The 25,380-nt window shown below is 40.7% G+C and overlaps 1 protein-coding gene across 2 annotated transcripts in view; it reads left to right on the top strand.

Moving 5' to 3' along the window:
• Positions 1-25,380, top strand: part of LOC145410377 (ribosome biogenesis protein WDR12 homolog) — a 50,069-nt gene that overhangs the window by 12,020 nt on the left and 12,669 nt on the right. For both annotated transcript variants that reach the window (XM_080280530.1, XM_080280529.1), the window contains exons 3-7: positions 10,435-10,645; positions 11,766-11,930; positions 16,966-17,141; positions 21,074-21,156; positions 21,282-21,528. In XM_080280530.1, the coding sequence (XP_080136656.1) occupies positions 10,435-10,645; positions 11,766-11,930; positions 16,966-17,141; positions 21,074-21,156; positions 21,282-21,528 (882 nt within the window). The remainder of the gene's footprint in view (positions 1-10,434; positions 10,646-11,765; positions 11,931-16,965; positions 17,142-21,073; positions 21,157-21,281; positions 21,529-25,380) is intronic.

The following is a 25,380-nucleotide window of genomic DNA, read 5'->3' as shown; positions in this document are numbered from 1 at the left end:
AGATGGAAATGTGGAGTATAGATAAGAAAGCCTTAGAAAAAGGTGGTAATGTGGAATAAAGATATGATGAATGGTGTGAAGAAGCAATGGATTGTTTTTCCCTCTCTCTCATTTGCTAACTCTCGAGAGGTACCGGTATTTACAAAGGGGCCTAATTGTTGTGCAGGATAAACCAGTCCCCATACTAATTTGTTATTATGACATACAGTATTTTTTTTTTTTTTTTTTTTTTTTTTTTCACTGATGTGATTGTGAAGTATTTAGTAACTGTATAAGTGAAGATTGATGCATATGCAGAGAACCATATGCACAACTTAAGCTAAGAGTGGTAATAAATATGGCCACAGGAGAATGTATGTGAGAAGGACCATAAGATAAGTATGGATGTGGAAAAAACATATGACAAGGTAAATAAAGGCAGATTATGATACATTTTTTGTTTGTGATGGTAGTGAAGCAGGTAAAATTTCCAGGGTTTTAATGAACATCCTCTTTAACCCCTTAAGACCGCAATTATTTTAGGGGGATCCCCCCCCCCAGCCGCAATTCAGGGAGGGTTTGGCGACTTTCACCAAGGGCAGATTGATTGTTTTCTGGCTAAAGAGGAAGAATCTACACACCTGACAATGCAGTCCGCACTCCTGTAGACCAAATGGTTACCGCACAATCATGCGTCAGTTTGTAGAACTACATATTATATAGATAGATAGATAAATAGATAGATAGAAGCAGGGAGTCAGATGATGAGAGGTGTTGTGTCTGCAAGAATCGAGCAGTGCTAAACATGCTTACACACTCTGATGTGAGGAATGCTTGATAGGCACACGCCAGCGTCTAGTGGCCATATACACACATACACACATGCTCACACACAGGCTGTGGGAACTTTCCATCCACGAGGAACACACGTGACACACCCCTGCTACACCAGAATTTAGGAAAGAGAGCTCAGACGGAGATTAGCCACAGAAGAGGCAAGAGAGAAGTAGACAGGCCTCAGAGGAGACAGGTGACGGGAGAAGGGCTTGGCAATTTGAGAGAGAGAGACGGAGATTAGCTACAGAAGAGGCAAGAGAGAAGTAGACAGGCCTCAGAGGAGACAGGTGACGGGAGAAGGGCTTGGCAATTTGAGAGAAAGAAACAGATAGCGAGACAGGGAGGTAGCTACCCGGGACTTATATTCGTCCGTGTGAGAGACTTGTTAATATTCCCAAGACAAATGTCATTGATGACATTTGGTAGCAGCGAACGTATACGAACCGCGTCTACGAATCAACATTAAATTCCTACAAAATATCAAGATTGAAAACAAGAATATCTCTCTCTCAACCAAACAACACAACCAGCTCCTGACGCTTCTCTCCATCCAGCCCCCTCCGTCTCCCAGATCATCATGCTGATGCAGAGGTCAAGAGATCACACGACGCCTTGCAAGTAGTTTAACAAAATATTGATACAATATTGCAATTTCTACGACGAATCAGCGAACTACAACCATCTACAATCAACTACAATTAACAACTCTACGTCGTCTGTATAATCTTCTACACGCACCTACAAGAAGCGGCAGTCTTCATCCTACAACGAGTAAATCACAAGAAAAAAGGACCAAGAATACATCAAGAAAGAAAACAAACAAACAAACAAACGAAGAGTGAGAGACGACTCACAACTCATAACCACCAGACCTCACCCTCCTCTCTCTGCTACATCCACCCAACCCCCACCGCTTACGCAGGTGTGAAGAGGTCAAGACACGCAGCAAAACACCAAGTTGATATTCACAACTCGTCTTACTCACCCGTCTTCACTCAAGTTACTCATCGCTACTCATTCACTCACCACAGCTACCAGTGTGGGAAGTCGACGTCACCATGTGCTGAGACGACAACACGCCAATCAACCCGCGAAGGACAACGCTATCACCACGTGCAACACCACTCACACCATTTCCCACCACGGTAAAAATTAGTGAGTTACATAGTTACTTCATTCATACAATACACAGTGATAGACAATAAACTTCTGCACAAACATATAAAAAGTGTGTGTATAGTTACAGCTTAAATACACATACCTACTTCAATTATCTTCATAATTCAATCATTAAATACTTGCACCAACAATAAATATTCTACACTGTATATATTCATTCATTTATTATAACATTTATTTACTACCAACGAGTGTTACCATTTATACCTACATAAAATACGTGTTTCATATATACAACTATACATTAGTACATCTACAAGTGATAAAGAAAATATACCATCACAGTTACTCAGTGAGCGATTAAAAGAACTGTATTAAACATTTATTAATTAAAGCTACCTAGTGGAAACATATAAATTAAATTACAAGGAAAACCAGGAAAAAAAAAAAAATGGCCAACACAAATGCTGTTAGCAAGAGTGAACATCTTCAACACAATCGTGAAGACAATGATTTCCACACAGTGCTGACACACATATTACTCACGATAGGTACAGGTGAACAATTGGTCAGTGTGTATAGTTAATACCGTATATAGTGTATATATTTTTTATATAAAATAACAAAATATGGGACTATATAATATCATTTTCAGTAGTATCTGTGCAATATAAACTAAACTTTAACAAAGTATCTCAAGGAAATTAGCCAGTAATTATGCAACCATGAACAACATGGAAAAAAGCGTACACAAGCGAAGAAAAACAAACTATAGAAAATCAATACATACAAAAAAAAAAAAAGAAAGAAAGAAAAGTAAGAAAGAAAAAAGAGAAATAGAGTAAGATCACATAACAAACAAATGAAAATAAGTGTAAGTGTTACTACATATGCCAAAATACCACATAAACTACAAACAAAAAAGCAAATTGTTGTCTCCACAAACAAGTGGCATGACACATCATCACTATCATCGACCGCAGCATATGTTAGGACTGCAATTATTACAATTATGTAACTCCATATTACAATTATGTAACTACAAACGATATGTAACAATTATGTAACGACAAACGATTGCATTATGTTACACTTTGCCAATTAACAGTTGCATTAACAAGATGTAACTTTTATGTAACTTTAACTACAATTATGTACCTACAAACGATATGTAACAATTATGTAACGACAAACGATTGCATTATGTTACACTTTGCCAATTATGTAACAGTTGCATTAACAAGATGTAACTTTTATGTAACTTTACAATTATGTACCTACAAACGATATGTAACAATTATGTAACGACAAACGATTGCATTATGTTACACTTTGCCAATTATATAACAGTTGCATTAACAAGATGTAACTTTTATATAACTTTAACTACAATTATAAGGCCAACACAATTATGCATTAACACAATATAAGTCATACAATTATAGCACAATTCTGTATTACCAGTATCATCATACAAGTTAGGTGAAATATTAGACATTACTAAAGTGATAACTCAGTATGTAATGTATAACCTAGCAGTATTACCATTGCACAATTATATGCGTATGTCTGTTGTACATGCACGTCATACAAAGTGTTATACAACAACCATTGCATTTATTCAAATATGTATACAACTTATTTAAAATGTAATATTACTGAATAATCACTATTTACTATGAATAATATATGTATACAATATTCATACAATTATGTTACTTTACAATATTATGTATTTCACTTAATTAGCTTATAAGCTCATTATAATGTGTATATGATATGTATTAATATGTTATGACTATTAAATGTCGATGGTATGCCATTTTTGCGCGGCCGAGCAGTATGTAGAACTACATATTATATAGATAGATAGATAAATAGATAGATAGAAGCAGGGAGTCAGATGATGAGAGGTGTTGTGTCTGCAAGAATCGAGCAGTGCTAAACATGCTTACACACTCTGACGCGAGGAATGCTTGATAGGCACACGCCAGCGTCTAGTGGCCATATACACACATACACACATGCTCACACACAGGCTGTGGGAACTTTCCATCCACGAGGAACACACGTGACACACCCCTGCTACACCAGAATTTAGGAAAGAGAGCTCAGACGGAGATTAGCCACAGAAGAGGCAAGAGAGAAGTAGACAGGCCTCAGAGGAGACAGGTGACGGGAGAAGGGCTTGGCAATATGAGAGAGAGAGAGGCAGATAGCGAGACGGGGAGGTAGCTACCCGGGACTTATACTCGTCCGTGTGAGAGACTTGTAATATTTCCAAGACAAATAAAAATAGTCCCATACTATTCTTTACCTCTCCTGTCACTACACGACAAGTTAAAAAAAAAAAGTTCATAATAGTTACCCCTTGAAAACAATCTAAAACGTGAAAATTTTGATAACTACCTATTTTTCTTATTGAAACAGGTCATTTCAAAGTGTTTGTCACACCAACCATGAAAATTGGTGTATGTAGGTGTGGGGAGATTACTAGACTGTGGGGAGGAGGCCTGTAGGTACGGGGTTGAAAAAATAACCAACTTTTTCCTTGAAGAGAAAGCACTTCAGTGTGTTTTGTAACATCTTGGAAGCCTGATACCTCTTGGGGGTCTGTAGGGAGTGGGAGGGTAGTGAGAGACAAGGAGGGAGGGACAGGGTGGGGTTTGGGGGGGACACATGGCTAGTAGAGTGGGAGCAGGGGTGATAGTGGGTGGGAATGGATACAGGTGGTGGTGGGAGGAGAGGTGCAGGTGTGTGGAGGGATGGGAGGGTGATGTGGGATAAGGAAGGAGTGAGGAATGGGGTAGTAGAGGGTGGCATGGAGGCAGCCCAGAGGTGGGGGGTGCCCCCCTACTGCCCGGGTCGGTCTGATCCCCCCTCACGCCACCTCAGGAGTGAGTTCTCATTGGCCTGAAGCCATGTACATCATAATCCAGGCGGAGCAAGCGTTCTGCAATTTTTTTTTTTTACAGGCCCCGCTCAGTTGATGCGATTAGGCAGTTTGGCATAAAACTCTCATTGCATCAATTGATGTGATTAGGCATTAACCCCTTAAACGCGGATCGTCTCGTTTGCGACGCTCGGCAAAAAGGACATAACGGCGGATCGTCGCATTTGCGATTCTTGTAAATTTTGAATAACCAAGGGCAAGCAGGCTCCAGCTGGTATTGTCTATCAGTACCACCACCCTTTAGCTACAACTAGCATACTTTACCTTTGTACTACTGACCTCAGTTGTTGCCAAGTATCGCCTTTTTCCCCCGTCTCTCCCCCACCACGGTCCGGCCAGCCTGGCTGTGATACATGGCAGCGCTCTGAGCGCTCAGAACTGTAAATCTGCGCTCTCCTCTCACAAGTAGTTTATGCTAATAGGAAACACTTGTTTCCCCAGTTGTAACACTAGCTTTTTTTCTCACGGTTTGCCCCTGTTTAGCGTCAGTTTACTGCAGGCTTTCAAAGTGACATTATGGCGAGTTCTAGCTCTTCCCAGTCAGTGCAAGCGGCTGACAGGAACGAGAATAAAGTGGCGGGCGTAAGGCAGAATAAAAAGTGCGCCGTGGTGATCTTTTGGGAAGTAATATGATTGAAAATAATGTAGTATACATGTTTTTAGCTGTGAAAATGGAAATGTTTGTTGAGTGACGGGAAGACCGCCGCCACGGTGCATGTTGGCTGTACGCTTCGTTGATTTTAGCCTTATTTTCAGTGCTTATTGTACAAATACAGATTCCAAACTACCTTTACGTTGTAGTATAAAGTTTACTGTGACAGAATGAGGCTGTGATAGAGGGGAAACCGGGTTGCTGGAGGTGTGAAAGTGAAGATTTGGTTACCCAACTTTGCAAGTCTCCACAAGTCCTTGGGTAGTCCATGAAGGCTCAACACCTGTCTCTGGAGAAAGCTGAATGTAAGTACTATCTGCCATACCAAGTATAATGTTCTAGGGTTAATCTCTGATTTTTGGCTAATATTTTCCTACAGGTACTCAGACCGCGATACAACCCTGCCACTCGGGGGGGGTCGACTGTTCATGGCCGCGTTTTAGGGGTTAAGGGGTTAATTCCAGGTGTTTCAGTATACGCTGTTTTTTAGGTCATCATGAGTGGCAAAAACACAAGAAAATAATATTCAGTAAAACATGTAACAGAAAACTTAACTACATTTTTGCCATCAACCATAGGAGGTACCTTCATGAAAGTGAAATGTGGGTACAGAGTGACCACAGATGTACAGTTGTTAAAAGTAGGTTTGAGGGTCCTGATGTAAGTGGATTCTTTTTTGCACACACACACACACACACACACACACACACACACACACACACACACACACACACACACACACACACACACACACACACACACACACACACACACATATATATAACATGCATCTCTTATTACATCTCGTATTACAAAGTGCATTGTACATAGACAAGTATTGCACACACTTCAGAGAGAGCCCGAATTGCTGAGTGAAAGCCCCAGACTCTTTCTGATGTAACCCAGGTGCTTGTCTGTCCATGTTTTATTGGCACGTATAATGCTGCTAATATACTGTATGTACAGGATATATATACAGTCACTACTTGGTATATGATGGGGTTACCTCAGGTCATACCTTAATGTATAACGATTTTATCGTAAATCTGGAGATTGAAACACATTAGAAAAGTGGGGTTATGTCAACTTAGTTTCCCAAAGTCACCTATCCAAGACTGAAACAGAAATGACAACTCATCTTAATCACTTCCTGTGTCTGTCAAGGTCATCTCCAAGACCAAAACAAACACTATCACACCAATACAGGTGGCATTACTCACTTATAGTAAATCGTTGCAACAACACAACAATCACACTTGCGTAACGTTGGCCTGGTGTGACACAGTGTATAGGCCTACTGTAGTACGATGCTTGGCTGAGAGGTGACGATAGCAGGGGGGCACACGTCAACAAGTGGAAAAGACAGGGCTTTGAAGGGGTGGCAGGACCGCAACTGATCCAAAACAAGGCTCTGCACGCAGGGGCCACCATCTTGCCTGAGACAAGCGACTGTTGCCTTCGGTGTGCCTGGTGCTTCGTACAAAATTTTCCGAGGACAATATCGTTATAGTGGGAAATTCATCGCAAATCGGATTGTGGGATGGAACTTTTCTGTTATTGTTGTAGCAAATTATTATATACTGAATCAACGTATAACGAGTAGTGACTGTATATAATCCCTTGTGCCTGGTGAAACACTTTGATAAATAAAAAGGAAAGACAAGCATAGTCAGTCAACATGTGCTCTTTAACCCTTAAACAGCAGGCAGCTTTCCAATTTTACATCCATGTGGGATGGATTATTTTAGAAAAAACAGTGTTATGAAATCAGGCAAAACATCCATAAATGGATCAGAATAGCTAAAAAAAAACAAAGAATTTGTTGTTACTCTCTTTAAATTGCCCACTGGCTGGGTGGTGGTGAGAGGTGAGTGAGATGAGTGGTTGCACGTCAAGGTCACTGTCAGAGGCATGTGATTGAGAGCAGGCGGGCAGAGAGTCTTGTTTTCTTCTCTTATTTATAACAGCAGCCTAAAATATCATTTTTATGTCATGTACAATACTCTGTTTTGTGTCGTGGTGCACTTTGAACACTACACACTATATTATAATGTAAAATCTTTCTTATCTTACGTCTCTGCAGTTATGATCTTACGTATGGAAATATTATATACAAATGTATATTACATCTGTTCATATGAATATGTCTTTAGTGTGAGGTATTCTTTAAAGCCGTTGACACAGAGACCCACACCACACTCAGGGCACCACCTAGTCACATTTCTGCGTTTACCTGCACGTCTCACTGTTGTTTGCAGCCACTTGCATCAACTGGAAGTGACCCAAGATGGTGTCGTGAGAAACGGGTATACCTCGATGTATGATACCTCTAGATGTGATACCCCAACTTAACGATGAGGGTAGAAATACTGTACAGGCAAGTCTCGGTTAACAAGCAATTGCTTAAGAAGAATTCATTAATACAGTACGAGGTTTTGGAATTTGCACCACCGCCTGTTTAATGAGCAAATAAAAATCCGCAGTTATGAGAATTGAAACGAGGGTCGTGCCGCAGCTGTCTACCGTGTTTACCTTGGCAGCTAGGAAATGAGTCGCACTCTAGCTCTGTGAGCCTCTTCCCACCTTATTTTCATAAACATTCTTCCAGCCAAATTTGCCCAGTTAAGGTCAGTCTTGAAGCGTGCTTTTTTTTCTATGCCCTCTCGTCTGTGTCCTTTCTTCTCCGTTATCGGAGGCAAAGGTGGAGGAGTTGGGCCTTTGATTCTTCCATTAGCCTCCCACCACCGCACCCTCTCAGGCCTCGGAGAGAGGAAATGAGCCAGCCGAGCGGTGGTGCAGCACAGCTGGCATAGGTCACGGAAGACACTCGAACTCAAGTAAGACATCCAATTGCTTGTTGAATATGTTTTTCTTCCATTTTCTAATGCTGTTAGGTTTATTACACTCTTGTATGAACCCATTATTCCAGCTTAAAATGATCAGAAAGTCAGTTTTGGTGGTTTGGGGGGAGGTTGCATGGAGGCATTGCTCCCCAACCCTATTTTTCTCATGAGTTCTTCACTTCATTTAACGAGAAATCAGTTAACAAGCAAAATCCTTGCTTCTAATTAGCTCGTAAGATCGGGACCCGCCTGTACCACCATACCCCACCTAACGATGGCCAAACCCTGGTTTAATTATTATTTTTTTTCTTTACTGATTTTGATATTATTTTAGACTAAAATTATGTGCTTAGGTTGTTTTATAAACTGTTTTTAGACACAGATTAATGTGTTTTAGCCATAGGTGGGGTGAACGTTGTCATTTGGGGGTACAGTTTACCAAGCTTGATTTTTTCCAGACTTATATTTAATGATTTTCAAATTTTATTTGTTGGTTTTAGTGTGTTATTTACAGGTGTTAGGCTTAGATTAGCTTCTTTTACAGCTGTTAGGCCATTTTGATGGAACTTGTTTTTGGACTCATTTGGGTGGGTTTAGAACTTTGTTGGGGGGAAACCTAAGGCTCAGAAACGCATCTCTATACTTTGCATGTTAAATCTACCCCAGGATACGATACCCTGCCTAACTATAGGTTTTTACTCAACCAATTGCATCATTAAACTGAGATATACCTGTATATTCATGTCGTAACAGGCACTATTGCCGTATCTCCCATTTGTTTCACATAATAGGCCTGCGGAATAGAAATGCATTCCGGAACTTCAATCCCCCATTCCTTAGTGGACATTGGGGAACGTTGACCACCCTTTAGGGGTTAAAATGACAAGAAAGAATGAATAAAAAATCATTAACAGGTACAAATGAAAGAATGAATGAAAATGCATGAACAAGTACAAATCAGAGTTTCAGATGATTTCTTCAGTTGTGTGCGTTATAGGATCCTGAAAGTGTTGACATGTATCCTCCATCTCTGCTTTGGGAGAGGAAAGAGAGTTTGTGATGTTGAGTCATCTGCTAGTAAAGCTTCAGGATCCAGTTTTCTCATCATATTAGGAGTATTTCTAGCATCTCGTCCATACAATTTTTCACACCTTAATATTATCTTTGGAACTTTTATGCTCATTAATGTTGTTTTATTTAGTATGGGGCAATGTAGGATTGGATGATGGATGGATGGATGGATGGATGCAGTACAAGTACTGGAGAATATTAATGCACCATATACAAAAATAATCTGATCAAGTGAGCAGCCAAAGCAGACAAGAATACAGGACTGGGTGATTTGCTGAAGGAGGCCAACATAAACTTAATGGGTGGTCAGTGTGGAGTACCTGGAGAATGAATAGTACTCTTAACCCTCTTATGGTTGAGATAACTTTAGTACACTGTTATACTAGCTGTCACTAGATTATTTTTATTTAGCTTAGAGTGAGTTGTAGGAAGCCTGAGAGAGTTAACATACAAGCAAGTCCTGGTTAACGAGCAATCGCTTAGCGAGAATTCGCTAATATGAGGTCTTGAAATTTGCACCATAGCCTGTTTAACAAGCTGGTAAAATCCCACAAAATCCCAACTTACAAGAATTGAGACGAGGGTCGCGTTGCAGCTGTCTATTTTCTAATGCTGTTTTTTGTATTTCATGTGTATTAACCTTTTATTCCTGTTTAAAATTGTCTGTCACAGGTGTTGGTGGTTGGTGGAGGTTACTTGGCTGGTTGTTCACCCCATCCCTATTTTACCTATAAAATGTGTTATTCTGCCTATATTAATGCTGTTTTTACATAATAGGTATTACCCTCTTGTATTAACCCCTTATTCCAACTTAAAATGATCAGAATGTCAGTTTTGGTGGTTTGGGTGGAGGTTGCTTGGAGGCCTTGCTCCCTAACCCTATTTTTCCCATAAGTTCTTCACTTCGTTTAACGAGCAAAATCCTTGCTCCCAATTAGCTCGTAAAATCAGGACCCACCTGTATATTCTTCTTTCCTTAGCTTCAGGAGAGGAAAGAAACCTGCCTGAGTTTGAGTTTGTGGTGTCGGGTCAGCTGCTGGTAGGGCGTCTGGGTCAGCGACTAGAGGAAGCCAACCTGAGCTTTGAGCAGGTTGTGAATGTGGAGTACCTGGAAAAGCAACCCCCACCTACGCCAAAGGATTCTCTCCATCACGATGACTGGGTGGCTGCTCTTCAGTGTAGTGAGGACTGGTGAGTGAATGGTTGGTGGCCATGTTTCTATAATTTACTGTGGACTCTACACCAAAAAAGAACATCAAACAAGGCAGCTTGTAATGAGGACCTACTGTATAAATAGTGTCCTAGGGCTAATGGGGTTAAATTCAAATTTATTACTGCATAGTGGGGAGAAATCCCCAATTAAGGTGATGGCCTTTTTTAGGTTCAGTCCATGAGAGATGAAATTTTTTTATCATGTAATACCACCAGTGGAAGTAGGCTGGTGTTCTCTCTGTAAATGTAGTGGACTATTGCAACGTGACCTTGGGCCCACACCCTGAACGGGGTAATATGGGATTAAATGTATCCTCAGTTGCTGTACTCTGAAATATCACAGCTTTTTCCATACAGCTGGTACTGTTAATTGGGGAAAACTGGTGTACAGCAGTGAAATTTTACTGTAGTACCTGCAGACAGTTTTTCTGTAAGTTGCTGTGAATATTAAGACAATACACTTGGATGAAGCTGTACTCAAGTGGAACAAAAATTACAAATAAGAATGTTAAAAAAAGATAACATGTAATGAGGACTTACTATAAAATTGCATACAGTACTGCATGATGGATATGGAGAGTTTACACTAAAACAACTAGACAAAATTCAGAACAAAGCTGTTGGAATTATTAATAACCCTGCTGCTATAGATAAACTACCTCCCCTATAAGTAAGAAGGAGTGTTGCCTCCCTTGCATTATTTTACAGATATTTTTATGGCAAATGCCCAGACAAAGTTGTGTCCATTGTGCCACCTCTCCATGCCTTCCCTTGCGCTACATGGGCATCTGGTAGCATTCATGACTAGAATGTCACAGCCATGTTGCAGAACTTCTGCCTTTCAGAATTCATTTATTCCCCGAACTGCATATCTCTGGAAGTCACTTCCCTAGAGCTGTTTCCCCCAAAACTTCAACCTACAGCTTTTCAAGTCCAAGTGTTACAAACATTTTGTGGATAGAGGATGCCAGTAATCTTGTGTATGGATTATTTTTTTTATTCATTTGTTTTTCCTTCCTCTGTTATTATTAAAAAAAAAAAAAAAAAAAAAAAAAAATGCTCCTTTTTGCTTTACAACCTTCCCTCCATCCTTGAGCAGGCTGTTGACAGGATGTTATGACAACACGGTTCACCTATGGGATGTGGCTGGGCTGGAGGCAGGGCAGGGAGATCGTGCACATAGACTGACCATCCCTGCACACCGAGCCCCAGTCAAGGCAGTTGCATGGGTCAACACAGAGGGCCCTACCAAGAGTTTCATCAGGTCAGTTCAGTGGTATCAGACCACAGAGGGGCACACCAATAGTTTTGTCATGGCTGTTTTTGTTTGATAGCATAGAGGAGCCCACCGAGTGTTGCATCAGGTGAGCTTGTATTTTACAGCATAGAGGAGCCCACCAGGAGTTTCATCAGGTCAGGATTTATTTGGTTTGTCTGATATAGTATAATCACTACTTTTGTCAGGCCAGTTGTTTGGTGCCACTGTCACATTTAACATACCTACAAGTTTCATTTGGTGATTTGTTTGGCATCTCTGTCTGACTTATTACAACCAAGGGTTCCAATTGGTCACATGTTTTCTGACAATGTAGCCAAGAGTTTCATCAGGGTTCAAGGGAGGAGCAATCATTGGAGACAGATGAATGATGATGAAAATCATTGGTTTGTTGCAAAGGGATGGAAAGGATCCAGGTAATGAGGAGCAGTGCAAAAGTGGAATCTAATAAGAATTTTCAGTGAAATGGACAGTACACGAAAGTGCTTATCTGTCATTGGCAAAATTAATTTCTTCAGTACAGGGACATACTAATTTTATTCATGTGATCTCCTGACAGTTTTGTTCATCTGTGGGAGATCTCATGGAATGAAAGTTAATTAAGTCAGCATATACCCCATCCCATTTTTTAAAGCTATTCTCTTAAACTGAATAATTTGGTCTGAAGGTAACAAAATAGAATTTAAAATGTATAATGAAATTGAAGTGGTTATAATGTGGGAACAGCTTTTGTCATGTTCCTATATTTAAATTGATTGGAAATAAGGGAGAGTGCAAAAGTGGTGAAGAAAATAATTATTGTAGTTCATAGAGCAGCTTTGCTTTGGGGTTGAGGGAAATTGATTTCTGGAACTCCCCAGTTCAGGAAAATCTGAGTTCTGTCTCAGACCTGAGTTCCTGGGGACATGGTGGACACAAGAAGGCAGTGCTGTCCTAATACAAGCACTGTAGGGGCAAAGTGTACCCTGGGGGATCTGTGGGCTCAGTTGCCAAACATGCATCACTGTAGAATTCAGGAGCATTTCTAAGATTTTTTTTTTTTTTTTTTTTTTTTTTTTTTTTTTTAAGGACCTTCTTCCTGATGGTTCAGATGGGTTTATTCCTTCTAGCAAAGTATGCAAAAGAATTTCAAAACTAATAAAAAAGGCAACAACCACTTGTCAAAACCTACAGTGTTCAAGGACTTTTTAGGTGTGGAAAATGGTACTCAATTTCAAGGACTTTTCTTGAATTTCAAGACTATGGCAACCCTGTTTTTTAACACCTTAGTGAACTTTTCTAGATTTTCAAGACCATGGCAATCCTGCTTTTAAACACCTTGGTGGTTGTTTTAAGGTTTGGGGAGCCAGAAAGTACAGTAAAAGTCCTTTTATTCGGCAGCTGATTATTTGGTAGATCCGACATTTCGGCAGTTTTGAGAAACAGTCTCATTTACGAAAATCTTTGATTGTTCGGCAGATGTCCAGAATCATCTCGGCAGTCCAGGAAGTGTTATCTGGGACTTGTAGGCTTAATGTTTCATTATACTTCTGTATGTTCACTAATTTCTATATTTTTTTCAGATTCAGGTATAGTATTGTATTGATTACAATATAGCACAGTATAATACAGTACAGTAACCACCCGCACCAAATTAGCGAGGGTTACGTTCCAAGCCCCTTGCTAATTCTTGAAATTTGTTCATTCTTGACGCCTTCCTGAAAATGACATTTACTACTAATTGCATAGCCCATGAACCACTGGTACTGTAATGCATTACCCATAAATAAATATTGCTTGTTAAATCAGTTTCCCCGTTGTTTTTAGCTGTACGGCTGTGACAGCTCTAGTATTTTTATTCCTAACCAAGTTTAACTGTACCTAATAATTTTAACCAAACCTAACCTAACCTAAAGTCAGAAAAATACTTAAAAATAAACTGGAGGAATATGAATTGCTAAGGTCTTTCTGATGAAAGTTAAACGTACATTTAGCGCTCATTCTTTTATTCGTTTTTGTGTTTAATGTGAAAGAGAGAGTATTGATGCAAACAATAATATATCCCATTAACCCTTTAATAACCTCCGGCACTGAACAACCCTTTACATTACCGATGTCAGTGATGTCAAGTTAGTGTGAGCTATAAAGAAAACTGAACAATTATGGAGAGGGAACGAAGGTCACTGGTATGTTTACACGACTCCACGTTACAATTCCAAGCAGTCAGGCGGTCGGTTAATCTCAGATGTTTTCGCCCATTTGGTAAATGCACCGTAACTCTATAAATTTTTCCATAACTCATAGCGAGTCATAGCATGGGTTTAGGAAGCTAAATAACACATTGCTAGGTGAGCCAGACAATTATCTTCACATCTTTAAGAAAAATAAATTGATTTCAGAAGAATGGAAGAAACTTACTCTATGTAATTAGAGAGGGATTAAACTTCTTCCATTTTCTTAAAGATGTGAAGATAATCGTCTGGCGCACCTAGTAATGTGTTATTTAGCTTCCTAAACCCATGCTATGATTTGCTATGATTCACGGGAGAAATTACGAAGTTACGGTGCATTTACCAAATGGGTGAAAACATCTGAGATTAACCGATCACCTGACTGCTTGGAATCGTAGCGTAGAGTCATGTAAACATACCAGTGACCTTCGTTCCCTTCCCATAATTGTTCACAGTTTTTTCATAGCTCACTAACTCGACATCACTGACATCGGTACTGTAAAGGGTTGTTCAATGCCAGAGGTTATTAAGGGGTTAATGGGATACACTACTGTTTGCATCAATACTCTCCCTTTCACATGTAAACAAAAAAATGAACAAAAGAATGAGTGCTAAATGTATGTTTAACTTTCATCAGAAAGACCTTACCAATTCATATTCCTTCGCTTTATTTTATGCAATTTTCCGACTATTTTATTTTGTGTTTGGAAAAAGTACTGTATACAGTACTCACTCCAAACATATTTGTAATAAAATAAGTATTGATGAGTTCACCAATACAAATGACGTGCTGAGCTGGTAGGTAATATTCCCTATCATTTCGGCCATCCAGGAAGTGTCATCTGACTTGTAGGCCTACTGTGTCATTACACTTGTATAAAAGTGAGTTTTACGCCAGGTACCCCTTTTTTGGATAAGGGCTAAGGCTTTGCCCCTGGGTAGAGGACTTTGGTTTGGAGCGTGTAGCATTTTATGACCGGATGCCCTTCCTGATGTCTACCAATGACCCTTGGGTGGATTCGATCCTCCGACCCTTCGGTCAGAGCGGAGCGCTCTAACCCACTGAGCCATGGCTGCTACATGTTCACCAGTTTATATATATATATTTCAGATTCAGGTATAGTACTGTATTGATTGCAGTATTGCACAGTATACAATACTCTCTCCAAACACAGTTGTAATACCATAAGTGGTGATGACAGTGTTCACCAATATATTTAAAGTACTGAGTGGGTAGGTTTTTGATTGTTCGGCAAATCTAATTTCCCGGCATCATCCCGGTCCCATAGATGCCAAATAATAGGACTTTTACTGTATCAGCTATTAAATATTTGGTATGATAGTGGCATTAAGGGCAATTTGTGAGCTATATGATGGAATAGCAGTCAGGAAGTGTGGCTGAAATGCATATGTTGCTTGGAGGACTGTGTTCCCTTAAAAATGAGGGGTACATTCTTTGTTGGGTGGTGTCTACATCTCTCTCTCTCTCTCTCTCTTCCCCCCCCCCCCCCAGTATTTGGTGATATTTCCTTAAAAACAAGGGACACCTTCTGATCATGTGGTGTATCTACCTGTATTATCACCCACAGTTTCTTACATTATTCATATATATTTGGCTTGACAAGAGGGGCTTGTTACATTTCATTATTCTTTAACACATCATCATTGGGTTTCTGTATGATAACATTATATACAAAGCAGTATGAAAGGTTGTAGATGGGTAATTGAAAGAACTAGAGAAATATGGAGATGAATTTATGATGACAGCCCTCTGTTAGGGGAGTCCCAAGAGGTAAGGAGGCATTGGTGATGATAAACAAATAAAGCCTTTCAATCTAACGTCAAAATGCCCTCCGTGGCCCACAAAAAGTAAACACCATAAGGCCTCACCATAACGGACTAACTGGGGCCCAAGCTATTCCGAAAAACATGAAATTCTGATAAAAGCGACATCCGGATTTCCCCCTGCTAACCCGGACTTTTTCCAATATATCAGACATTAGTCCAGATCGCGTGAATGGTTTTTAAGCTGTTTTAACTAGCACTGCAGTACTGTACTGTGTTATAATTTTACTACATTAATCAAAAGGTATAATATATATAATGATACTGTACTGTACAGTGTTAAACATGTCTTTTATTTACCTTATTGTGGTGAACATACCTGAAGTGGTCAGGCAGTCCGGACTGCTTCTAGCTTTATCGGACTTTTTCCGATATATAGGAATTTAGTCTGGTAGCTCCTTGAGTCTGATAAAAGCGAATTCTGGTCTTTTGAAGTCCATCGTATCGAGGTTTTACTGTATACTGAACTAATTATTTGGATGAAGTATGTAGGGAAGAGCAGAAGATGAGGATTTGGCAACAGTATTTTAACTTCATAAATGATGAATTGACTCTGGGAGGTAAGGTGAAGAGCATATGTAAAGAAAAATCAAGAAAAAAAATGTGTGCAGCTGTTTAGACCTATAAAGTAGACCTGTGAGTGTCTGGTCAAGTTCATTGGGCAATTTGTTGATAGTGTTCTCACTCTTCTTGTTGTTGTTTTCTCCCCTGCTTCACCCTATCCTTAGGTAGTAAAAGTTATCAGTATGATGATGATGACCTTAACTTGCTCCAGATTTTTATCCTTTTTGCGTTTTTGTAGGTGGATGGCAGAAAAAGACATTGCTATGGCTCTGTATCCTTTCCATCATACTTCAAGTTTATCACTGTATCTCAGTGTTAATATAGTATTACGGCTCAGCATTTAAGGTGGAGAGATGGCAGTTTTAAGCCAAGATAGAGTGAAAAGAGTATTGCTTCCTTTACAGCACATCAATTGACCAGACAGCAGTGGTGTGGGTGTGGCATAGTGCAAACAATGCAGTGGAGTGTGTGAGTGAGTGCCGAGGCCACACACAGAGTGTGGAGTGTGTGGCGGTTGACCCATCCAAGGAACAGTTTGCAACTGGTGCATGGGACAACACTCTAAAAATATGGTCTATGGGTAAGTGGTGGTATGGTTTGTGTGTTTTAACCTGATGAAGATCCCTAACCCCTTTCAGTTTAGTTGATGGCCAAGTGTAGTCATATTGGTGACTGGGTTTGTCTAGTAACCAAGGATACTCATTCTTGTCTTATGATATGGACACACTGAATTACCTGCAACCATGATTTAGTGTTCAGGTTGTAAGAGTAGACCAGTTCTGTCAGGTGAAAACAAACGAGGTATAGTGTCCCTAGGATCGTATACATGGCCCCTTCATCCAGAGATGCAGTTTTTCATTGTGCACAGTGTTTCTCTTCTCCAAACAATTTTATTCAGGTTAGGAGAGACCTCTCCAACTGGAAGTGTTAGCTGTAAGCTTCATCAACTCCATCACTATCAGGAAGCTCTCTGTAATTGAATAAAATAATATGGTAACAGCAAGGATAAAATAAAAACATCACTGGGATTGAGGGATCAGGTATTCAGTCATCAAATGGAATGCAACTAAATAAGTCCTCATTTTGGCATTGCTCAGGAAACTTAGTATGGCATAAAATGGGAGTTGAGTAAGCAAATTAAATTTAACCTAATGTGTATTGTAAACTATATATATATATATATATATATATATGGAGCCTCTGTGGTACAGTGGTAGAGTGTGCGTCTCGCATGCTGGTGGGCGGGGGTTTGCCTCCCCGCCAGAGTTGTAAAAACTTTGGAAAGCGTTCACCATGCCACTGACCACTTTGGCGGACACAAGGGATGCTGTGGTTTGAACCATTGTTGCATACTAGTATTCTTGCACCCAGTCGGCTTAAGGCGGGCCGATTACACTTGGTTCACAGACTACACACACATCCAAAGCCACTCCAACACTACAATTACACTCACAAGCACTTCTCACCCTACATACAGTCTCTACCAGACAGCCTAAGCCACTTGGTAGAGATACATTGGCTGTGTCGTCCCTGCTTCGGTAGGGATAGGCCGGTCCTGCAGTGAACCTCAACGGCTGATGATGATGATATATATATACTGTATATATATATATATATATATATATATATATATATACACACAGTAATCACTCTAATATCCGGACGCCCAATATCCGAACATCCCCACTATCCGGACATAAGAATGTTTCATACTGTACTTTTTTCCATACTATACTTACCTCATTTCACTCTTTAATGTCCTTTATTGGTGTGAATAGGGTGTTAGGAGCTATGCATGTGCAGTAGGAAGGTGTTTTTCTGAGTTAGGCTAGGTTAGGGTCCATAAGTACCAGTCCAGGAGCCAGTCACCAGAATGTTTATTATTGTATGAACCTACTTCTAAACCCTCATTTTATGTTTCTTTTGCATTTATTTCAGTCATTTATGTGCCTTATTGGTGTGATTTGGGTCTTAAATAGGTGCTATGCATGTCCAGAGGGAGTTGTATAGGTGTTTCTCTGAGTTAGGGTCCATAAGTACAAGTCCATAAGCTGGGGCCCAATATCCGGACAGAACCAATATCCGGACCTACCTATGGCTCTATTAGGTCGGATATTGGAGTGATTACTGTATATATATATATATATATATATATATACACATACATATATGTATAGATATAAGGTTGAGAGAGAGAGAGAGAGAAGTATAAGTAAAGGCTGTAGAGCTGTTAATGACAGGTCAGTTACCGTATGCAATTTAGCAAACTATTGGGGGACGCAGAAGGTGTTTGCAAGATATTCACAAAAGAAATCTGTGCGGCATGTGAGATGGTGCGTAGGGTGAAGAGAAAATGAAAGAGGGTGCAAGGAGCAGCATGGTGGAATGAAGAGGTGAGACAGGGTGTGGCACAAAAGAAGAAAGCATATAACAAGTGGATGAGAAACAGGGGTGTGGGAGAAGTTGAGAGATGGAAGAGACAGTTGTATGTAGAGAGGAAGAGAGAGGTGAAACGATTAGTAAGAGAGAGGAAGAAGAGATTGGATGAGGAATTTGGAAGGATTTTGAGTGTAAAGTGGAGGGAATGTAAGAAAATGTTCTGGAAAGAGGTAAAGAGAATTAGACAAGGTGCCAAAGAAGTTAGTCGGGGAGTGAAAGATAAAAATGGTAGATTACTAGTAGAGAAGGGAGAATAGGTGAGCAGATGGAGAGAACACTTTAAGGGATTGTTGAACATAGAGAATGAAAGTAATGTGGGTGTAAGTGGCTGGGGAATGGCTGGGAGAAGGAGGGATGTGAGAAGAGATGAGGAAATCATTAGGATGGAAGTTGTGTATACAGTGAAGAGAGTCAAAATGGGGGAAGCCCCAGGAATTGATGGAGTGTGTGATGAAATGCTGAAGCATGGGGGAGAGATAGTAGTAGACTGGATGTGGAAGATATGCATATTGGCCTGGGAAGAAGGTAGAATCCCAGAGGATTGGAAGTCAGGTATAATTATTCCCTTGTGCAAAGGAAAAAGGGAAAAAGAAGTGTGTGGTAATCATAGAGGCATTTGTCTTCTTAGTGTAGTAGGAAAAGTATATGTTGGGATACTCATTGACAGAGTTAGGGAAATGGCAGAGGAATTAGTTGGAGAAGTATGTGGAGATTTTAGGAAGGGAAGAGGTTGTGTAGATCAGATATTCATTCTTAGATCTTTAGTGGAAAAGTTTCTAGGAAGGGAAAGAAGTTGTATGTGGCCTTCATGGATTTGGAGAAAGCATATGACAGGGTGGATAGACAAGGATTGTGAATTGTATTAAGAATATATGGAGTTGATGGGAAATTGCTGAATGCCATGAAGAGTATGTGTTAGGGGGCTAAGGCTGCAGTGCATGTGGATAATGAACTGAGTGAATTTTTCTATTTGAAGGTTGGATTGAAACAGGGATGTCATGTTTCCATGGTTGTTCAATCTGTGTGTGGATGGGGTTATAAAAGAGATACAAGGTAGGGCAGTGGATGTTGGAGCGGCCCTAATGAGAAATAGGGCAGTGTTTGGAAACCCCCTGTTTTGTTGTTTGCGGATGATATCGTGTTGAGTGAAGACGAAGGGGAGCTACAAGGCTTGGTGGATGAGTTTGGGAGAGTGTAAGAAATGGAATCTAAAGGTGAATGTAGGGAAGAGTAAAGTTATGGTCTTCGAGAGAAATGAAGTCAGTGAATGTACAGTGAGCTTGGATGTGGAGGAAATGGAAAATGTGAGTGTGTTTAAGTACTTGGATACCGTGATGAGTAAGGATGAAAGTGTAGAGGGTGAAGTGCTTGAAAGGGTACAAGAAGGAAGAAAAGTTTCTGGTTCCTTGAAAGCAATGATGAGAAACAGGGAAGTGAGAGTGGAAGTGAAAAAGTTACTGCATGACGGTATTGTGATACCAACTCTAATGTATGGAAGTGAAGCTTGGACCTTGTTGGAGGGACAGAAATTTAGAGTGAGAGCAGTGGAAATGAGTCATTTGAGAGGAGCATGTGGAGTCACATGAAGAGATAGACTGACAAATGAGGAATTGAAAGAGCATTGTGGTGAGGATGTGGATGTGGTAGGAAGCGTTAGGAGAAACATTCAGGTGGTTTGGCTATGTGGAGAGGATGGAGAGTGAGTGTCTGACAAGGAGAGTGTATGTTAGTGAGGTTGAGAGGGGGGGGGGGAGGAGGAGGCCAAGGATGAGATGGAGAGATGGAGTGGAGAGATATGAGAGAGAGAGGTGTGAGCTGGGAGCAGGACAGTGACATGGCGGGGGACAGGGCGACATAGAGCCGATTTGTTTGTGGCCACCCCTTATGGGATTAAGGGGTCTGGCAGTAGATAGATAGATAGATAGTTTAAAATTGTGATAGTAGAGTGGAGTGGTTAATATGAAGGTATGACATAGCTGATGTAACAAGCTTCAATAGTTGATTGTATGATTGATTGCTTCTGTCTATCTGTATATCTATCAGTAGATTGTTACTGACATCAAAAATTTCCAGATGATAAAAAACCACCAGAAGAGGAGGAGGATGAAGAAAGTGAGAGAAAGAAGAGGCGAGCAGCCAAGAAGGCAAATAAGAAGGTAAAAAAAATATATATATATTCAGTTTCTTGACAGTATATGAAGAGGTGATATATTGAAATATTTATTGTATGTAAGTATAATTCTTCCAGTGTAACCTAAATTATCCCTCCTTCCACATACAGACACCAGTCGTCACACTAGCCGGCCACACTGAGAGCATTGGCGGAGTTGCATGGACAGGAGCAGGAGAAGTTACCACAGCCTCTTGGGATCACTCTCTGCGTGTGTGGGATATAGAAATTGGCGGGGTGAAGTCCCAGGTCATCGGGAACTGTGCCTTCTTCTCCCTCTCCTCGTCCCCTTTTACTCGAACCATCCTGGCCAGTTGTGCCGATCGTCATATTAGACTCTATGACCCCAGGAAAAAAGGTGACTACTAGTTTGTAAGTCTTAGTTCCCAGGCTTTTTAACTCCTTAACATAATGAGAGAGAGGGAGAGAGTGTGACTGAGTGAGTGACAGACAAACAGACAGAAAAACTGTGTGATCATTGGGGATAGGGTTGCAAGAGGCAGACTGAAAAAGACTTGGGTCAAGATAATAATGTGTGACCTCAGGGATAAGGGACTCAATAAGGAGGCTACCAGAGATTTAGCAGTATGGAGAACCATCTTTCAGTGACTGCGATTGATGCATGCAAGCGTGTTGGAGTCTTTATAAGCGATATGACGATGGCCCCTGTGTAATACATACCAGTAAGTAGTGTGTATGTGATTGTGTGTTTAATAATTATCATCATTATCATTATCATCATCATCTGGACCTCCTTTCCCACCCTAGGGCAGGGTGAGGAGTAGCAACATCCAGACAGCCAAAGTTTGCCATTTGCCCAGTTTAATGGGCCACGTTTCCATTCACTCATCATTCAAGTCTGCAAAATCCTGGCTCCATCAGATAGGCCAAAAAAAATATCACCACGTTCTGTAGCTTCACATATACCTGTATGATAGAGCCATTCTGAATGCTGTCATGTTGAATTTGGGTGCCATATCCCTGGTCACGCACTTCTCACAAAATTCAGCCAACCAGCTTGATCTCTTGTCAGTCCCTTTGCCTCACCAATTCCATGCCTCTCTTCCTCACACACTCATCCACCATATCCCTCCACTTTCTTCTTGCCCTACCTTGCCTCCTTCCTCCTTCAAATTTGCCCAGATATACCTTTTTCACCACTCTGTTGGCATCCACTCTCTCCATATGACCATACCATCACAGTGCACTCTCCGATACTGGTGTCCACAGAGTTCCTCACTCTGCATCTTTTGCGAATCACATTACAGTATTCCACATCCTATCCATTCTGTGTACTCCACATACATTTCTCAGCAGTCCCATCTCCACCCACTGCTCCTACTGTTGACTTTTCATTTTCATGCCACACAACAGTCTCACATCTGTATGTTAAAGTTAGCACTAACACTCCTTCATGAAAGCCTCGCAGAGCTGCAACGCTCAAGCCTCTGTTTTTTATCAAGGCCTTCATAGCACCAGCTACTTTCAATCCTTGTGTCACTCTACTTTCCACTTCTTTTGCACATTTTCCTCTCTTTTCTATCACTGCACTCAGGTATTTGAACTCTCTCACCAATTCCAGTCTCTCTCTATTCACTGTAACATCACACTGGGGGCCACCTTCTCTCTCATTAACCATCACTTTACTCTTTTATACATTTACTCTCAAGGCATGATGCTCACAGACACCGACAAAACTCTGCACTAGTCTGCCAAGCTCGTCTGGTATTTGCAAGTAGCACTGCATCATCAGTATACAACAAATTCGAGATATTCCATCCCATCACCATTCATAACCAATGCTATCCCATCTCCATTACTCATGTTTTTACTTCTCCCATCACCCCATCCATGTATTTATTGAACAACCATGGGGACATCACACAACCTTGTCGCACACCCACATTGATCATGAACCATTCACTTAGATGCCTGTTGCCCTTACACATGCCTCACCACCATCATAAAATCTCTTGAGAGCACCTAGCAGCTTACCGTCAGCACCGTACGTGTGCAAAACCTTCCACAATTCTTCTCTGTCTATTTTGTCATATGCCTTTTCCAGATTCATAAATGCCATAAACACCTTGTAGTCCTCACAAACCTTCTCCACTATCTGTCTTACTGCAAATATTTGATCCACACATCCACTGCCACTCCTAAAACCACCCTGTTCATCATTCACTAGGACTTTTGATAGCTTTCTTACCTTCCCTATAATGATTCTTCCATATACCGTTCCTACAACATTCAGTAGACTTATGCCACGATAATTCTTGCACTTACTTCACTCTCCTTTATTTTTGCACAGGGGTACAGTTACTGCCTTTTTCCACTCTACTGGCACAATTTCACTCATCCATGCCTTCTTACATATGTCCAACAAACACTTCATTCCAATCTCTCCACTACACTTAATCATCTCTGCATACACTTCATCAACCCCAGCTGCTTTCCCATTTTTCAGTCACTTCACAGCATTCGTCACTTCTGCGAGTGTTAGGTTTCCTGGCACTGCATTCCTTCTTCCTACATCCCCAAAACCAGTCATAATAATCATCATCATCATCCAGTCCTAATTGCCCCATGAGGAGCACAGGATCCAGGGGCTAGGCAAGTTGGTCCTGACATTTAAGATGAGAGTGACCGGCTTCACTCATCCTTGAGTGGCATTACGTGAGCAGTAAACCCCAACCACTTATGGATATAAACCTTCACCAGCTCAATCCGATTGGAGCGCCATAATTACCCACTAAACCACCAAGTGCCAAAATTTGCTTACCACCCAGTGTAGTAAATGGTTTCCTGGTGTACAGGAAACCATTTGGCTTGTCACTCAGTGTAGAGCCACCCACAGGCAGAAGGAAGAGAAAATCAAAATAATACAGTAAGACCTCAATATAATGGACTTCAGTGGACCGGAATTCGCTTTTATTGGAATCGAGGAGCTATTGGACTAAATCCCTATGTACCGGAAAAAGTCTGATGAAGCCAGAAACAGTCCAGACTACCTGACCACTTCAGCTGTGTTCACCACAATAAGGTAAATAAAGGACATGTCTTTCAGTGTAAAGTACATTATTATTATATATATTATACCATTGGATTATTGTAGTGAAGGTATAATACAGTACAGTACTGCAGTGGCAGTGAAAATAGTTTAAAAACCATTGGTGAGATCCAGACTAATGTCTGATATATCGGAAAAAGTCCAGGTTAGCAGGGGGAAGTCCGGATGTCGCATTTATTGGTATTTCGCTTTTTTCGGAATGGCTTGGGCCCCAGTTACTCCATTATGGTGAGGTCTTACTGTACTGTTTCCTAGAATAATACTGTTTCCATCCATTCATTCATTCATTCATCATCCAGTCCTATGTTGCCCCATGAGGAGCATAGAAGCCCCAGGCTAGGCAAGTTGGTCTTGACATTTAAGATGAGAGTGACCAGCCTCACTCATCCCTGAGTGGCATTAGGTGAGCAATAAACCCAACCATCCCTTGGATATAAACCTTCACTGTCTCACTCCGAATAGGGCTCCGTAATAACCCACTAAACCACCAGGCACCAAAATTTGGTTATATGGTTACCACCCAGCATAGTAAATGGTTTCCTGGTGTACAGGAAACCATTTGGATTGTCACTCAGTGTAGGGTTACTCACAGGCAGAAGGAAGAGGAAAGAATGAAGGAAAGAAAGACAAGAGGGAGTGTAAAGTCACCCGTAGGCAGAAGGACGAAGAAAGAATGAAGGAAAGAAAGACAGAAGAGGATGGAAGGAATGAAGGATGGAGGAGAGGAAAGGGCAGACACCTGAGAGCAGCACTACATTGAGTGAGTGGATGGTGAGTGCCCCCACCTACCACAAAATACTATTTTCCAGTTCGTTTATTTGTTGCAGCCAGTGGCTTAATGTAGTATCCTTACCTACATTGTGTCAACAGGCTGACCATGGCTACTTATGAAGAGCACTGACACACTAACTAACATGTTGAAGGGTTGTCTGAGGTGCATGAGATGAGATTGTTGTGGTTGGAGTGGGTGAATTTTATTGAAAGCATGTTGGATTGTTTGTGAGTTACATTTTGTGTTGATATTGAAGAAAGCATGCATACATTCTTCACATTAACTCACACAAAGTCCATCAATCTAATTTCAGTAAAAGATCTCCAAGAGTGTCCAGTTGTTTTTTCAGCAATCATCTAATTTCACTC

The sequence above is a fragment of the Coenobita brevimanus genome, chromosome 85, assembly GCF_032717465.1.
Source record: "Coenobita brevimanus isolate Jiangsu-jjx chromosome 85, ASM3271746v2, whole genome shotgun sequence".
NCBI lineage: Eukaryota > Metazoa > Arthropoda > Malacostraca > Decapoda > Coenobitidae > Coenobita > Coenobita brevimanus.
The sequence above is the reverse complement of the archived record's forward strand: the minus strand, read 5'-3'. Positions and strand labels throughout refer to the sequence as shown.